General features: G+C 56.0%; 1 protein-coding gene across 1 annotated transcript in view; it reads right to left on the reverse strand.

The window, feature by feature from the left end:
• Positions 1–934, reverse strand: part of Klk11 (kallikrein related peptidase 11) — a 2,917-nt gene extending 1,983 nt beyond the window's left edge. The window contains exons 1-2 of the mRNA XM_026789045.1: positions 793–934; positions 332–488 (exon numbers count right to left, since the gene is read on the reverse strand). Of these exons, the coding sequence (XP_026644846.1) occupies positions 332–488; positions 793–832 (197 nt within the window). The 5' untranslated portion in view covers positions 833–934. The remainder of the gene's footprint in view (positions 1–331; positions 489–792) is intronic.
• Between the last annotated feature and the right edge of the window lie 3,112 nt (positions 935–4,046).

Below are 4,046 nucleotides of genomic sequence, written 5' to 3' on the forward strand. Positions count from 1 at the left end.
CACACCATCCCCAATCCATACACACACACACACACACACACACAGTCTTGATCACACTCAGCATCCATGCTAATGCACACCATCCCCAATCCATAGACACACACACACACAGTCTTAATCACACTCAGCATCCATGCTAATGCACACCATCCCCAATCCATAGACACACACACACACAGTCTTAATCACACTCAGCATCCACGCTAATGCACACCATCCCTAATCCCTTCACCAGCTACCACCACCCCCATGTACTCTCTAACCCAGCCCCTCTCCATCCATCTCTCCATCTCCAGCCCCCTCCCAGCCCCGCCCCAGCCCCCGCACCCACGGCTTGCGGCAGTGGGCTGCTGTCAGGAGCCATTTGGGGGTGATGAGGGTTGCCCCACAGAGAAGTCGTGTCTTCTGAAAGAGGGCCACCTGCCATGGCTGGGAATGAGGGGTGCACTCGTAACCCTTGATGATCCTCGTCTCTCCCCCTACATGCCCTGAAGGGGGCAAAAGATGAGGTGTAAGCATAAAAGGAGGTAAGCTGGTAGAGGAACCCCCAGAAATGAGGGTGGGGAAGAGCAAAAGTCTTAGTTGACATGTGCAGGCCTAAGACTGTGCTTCTAGGTCATTAGAGCTAGAGCTTTTGAAGTAACCCGGCTCCCCTCCTCCTCTTCTGAGAGCCACTTCACCAGGTCTGGTGTAGCTCAGACCAGCTCACAGTGACCTCCACCTGGGTTTCAGAGGGAGGGTACTTAGAGTAGGAGAGGGGAGCCCCACATGTCCCCCTAAGCCCCACCGTACCTGTCACCAGAGCAAGTGCGATGAACCGCAGAATCGTCATGGCCCGAAGCAGAGCAGGATGGGCTCCAGGATCCCCTGGGGACAAGGAGGAAGGCCTAATCACTTTAACAGGAGATCGAAAGGCTGGCTTGTGGCTCTGCTTCTCTGACTAGCTGCCTTCTTCTCCCAAGGGAGCCTCCTGATTCTCACACCACCCCCCAAGCTGTAAGAAGAAGCTTAAGCTTCTGGAGAGCCCTTGGCCAGAGGCTGGGATCCTGGCTGGCAGCTTCCTGGGTGCCGAGGAGAATAGTAAAGTGACTGGGAGGGGCTCTGCTGGGCAGGGTTCCGGGCTCACTTGGTTTAGGTTGCCAGTGTAGGAGGAAGCCCCCTAGGGAAATCTCAGAGAATATTTCTCTTCTCACTCACCTGGGAACCTGGCTTGCTCCACACCTCCGAGTGACAGGAGGACAAAAGGAAAAGGGTCAGCCCTGGGTAAGGACCTCATTTTGGTAATCCCAACAGCAGTTCTAGGGGCCTGTGGGGTCTTTCTGCTACTGGTGAGGTCCCTCTCTCCACCTTGCTGAACCCCTGTGAAGGACAGCTGGACAGGGCTGGGTAGAGTTGGCTAAGTGACTGCCAGTGCCTATGGCTGCCCTGGCTGGTGGGGGTGGGAGAGAAGGGCAGGACTCGGCCACCTAAATTGGGGACAGAGGTCATGGAGTTTGGGGGCAGCAGTTTGATGGTGAGAGATACAGAGATGCAGAGAGTGGTCTCGAGTTCTTCCCCATCCTCCAAGGACAGACCAGAGGTGGAAATGCATGCTGGGACAGAAGAGGCCTAGCTTCTAGGATGGCAGTCTCTTGGAATGGGTTGGGCAGGGGGTGGGGGGAACCATCCCTTCCCTCCTGACTCACTCATGGGCTCTGAGGATAGGGCTCTAAAGAGGCCAGAGGTGGCAGCTGCAGCAGGTTGGGTCTGAGCAGCAGGCAGACAGGCAGGCAGGTAGGGGGTTGGCCCCAGGCAGGCCCAGGATGACTGGGCTCCTAGCCCTGCTTTATCGCCCTGGGGAAGGTGTGTGTGTGTGTGTGTGTGTGTGTGTGTGTGTGTCCTCCCAAGGCAGCCTTGGGGTCTGGGAGACAGGATATGACCTCTCCAAGCCCATCTCTCTGCAGTGGCTACGTCTCCTTTCCAGCAATTCCCAAGTCTCAGGGCCTCCCTGCCCCCTCTCCTTTCCTATAAAACTGTGTGATTTTAGTTTCTCTGCCACTAGGTTTCCGCCCCTGCATGTCTCTGGATCCTTGCCTCCTCTTGTCTCAGCTCTTTGTCCTGTCCCGTCCCTCTCTAGATCTCCGTCTGCCTGTCTCTGTCTGTCCCATCCCTCTCTAGATCTCCGTCTGCCTGTCTCTGTCCTGTCCCATCCCTCTCTAGATCTCCATCTGCCTGTCTTTGTCCTGTCCCATCCCTCTCTAGATCTCCGTCTGCCTGTCTCTGTCTCCTCTCCAAGGCCTCCATTTCTGCCTCTCCTCCTGCGGGCCTCTCCTTTCTCACAGCCTGGGCCCAGTGGGGTCCTTGACCTCCCTTGTCCTTTCCAAAGAGAGAAGGGGGGAATCTGGGGCGTCACAGAGTTGGGGCTGCTTGCCAGGTGAAGGAGCAGGACAGATGGTGGGGGAGGCAGGTCAGGGCCTGTGACAGCCATGGCTCAGCAGGTGAGCCAGGGGCCCCTGGGCTCCTGTGTGGGCCTCCGTTCCCTACTGACCCTTCCCTCCTCTCCCCAGCCTCCACTGCCCAGGCCTCCGTTCCCTACTGACCCTTCCCTCCTCTCCCCAGCCTCCACTGCCCAGGCCTCCAGCACTTACTGGGCACTGTAGAAAATCTCCAGTCACTCTTCAGCCTCCTGGGCCTCCTCATTGGATAGCCCCAGGTTTGAAGCCTCGCTTCTCCCCGCTTATGTTTTCATTCAGATCTTTCTTTCCTGGGCCTTCCTCTCCTGTCTCCCCTAACCAGATGTGGGGCAAGGCGGAGTAGGCCCAGGCTCTGCCGGCAGCCAACCCAGCCAACCACCGTGGCCTCAAACCCTACGGGCTCTGCCTCTTCCTACCCAGGTGACGTTGACGGGCGGCCCCACCCAGGGAAGTTCAGCTCCCTAATCTGTGGCATGGGGGTGCCGGCCCTGCCTTGGGGTGGAGTGGGGGATCAAATGCCAAGAGGATGCTGGGAAAGGCCACCCCTGTGCTTTTCGATCAGCACAGCAGCTCCCCTCTGGCATTTTTGAGCAAGGCCTTCGTTTCTGCCTCCTGAAGAGAATGTGGAGAGAGCACCTATGGACGGGCACAGCATTGTGCTGCTTCAGCTGGGTCGTCTTGTCCCCAGAGCCAGCCTGGACCGTCTCTGACATAGTGAGGCAGACTGGCATTCCGTTCTCCGTGTGGTGCAGTCAGGCTAACACACCACCCCCACGATGGTCATTTATATCCAGTTCATTAGAGAGCTAGAAATGGGGTCTAGAGAAATGGTTCCGTGGTTAAGAGCACTGGCTACTCTTCCTAAAGGATCTTGGTTCGATTCCCAGCAACCACACAGTGACTCACAGCTGTGTGTAACTACAGTTCCAGGGGATCCAATGTCTTCTGGCTTCAGTGGGCACCAGGCATACAGACGGTGCACAGACATACATGCAGAAAAATACCCGTAACCGTAAGATAAAGAAGATAATAATTTAAAAATTAAGACCAAAAGCTTTGATTTTTGAAAAAGATTCTCACTGTATAGCTCTGTCTGGCCTAGAGCTCACTCTGTAGACCATGCTGGCCTCAAACTCAGAAAGCTGCCTGCCAAGGGCAGGGACTAAAGACTCCACCACCAGGCCTGGCCTGTTTGCTCTTGAGACAGGGTCTCATGAAAACCAGAGAGCCTCAAACTTACTGTGTATTCCAGGATGACCTTGAACTTATCTTCTTTATCTCATTCCTGAGAGTCAAGAGTACAGACCTCTGCAACCAAGCCCAGCAAAAACTCCCACCCTTCCTGGTTTCCTCCAGGCTTAAACCGTACATTAAACAGACAGGTGTAGCCCCTTCCCTCGATTGCATAACGTTTATTCCAGGGTTCCACAGCCTTTGCTCCACCATCGGGCTCTCAGAAGGATCTCTACACCAACGAGGGTGGGACTTGGAGTGGTGAGAGGAGACACTGGTGTCAGAGGGTCAGGGAGGCCCCTGGGCTGGTGAGGGAGGAGACACTGGTGTCAGAGGGTCAGGGAGGCCCCTGGGCTGGTG

Source organism: Microtus ochrogaster, unplaced genomic scaffold (genome assembly GCF_000317375.1).
Source record: "Microtus ochrogaster isolate Prairie Vole_2 unplaced genomic scaffold, MicOch1.0 UNK14, whole genome shotgun sequence".
Lineage (NCBI taxonomy): Eukaryota > Metazoa > Chordata > Mammalia > Rodentia > Cricetidae > Microtus > Microtus ochrogaster.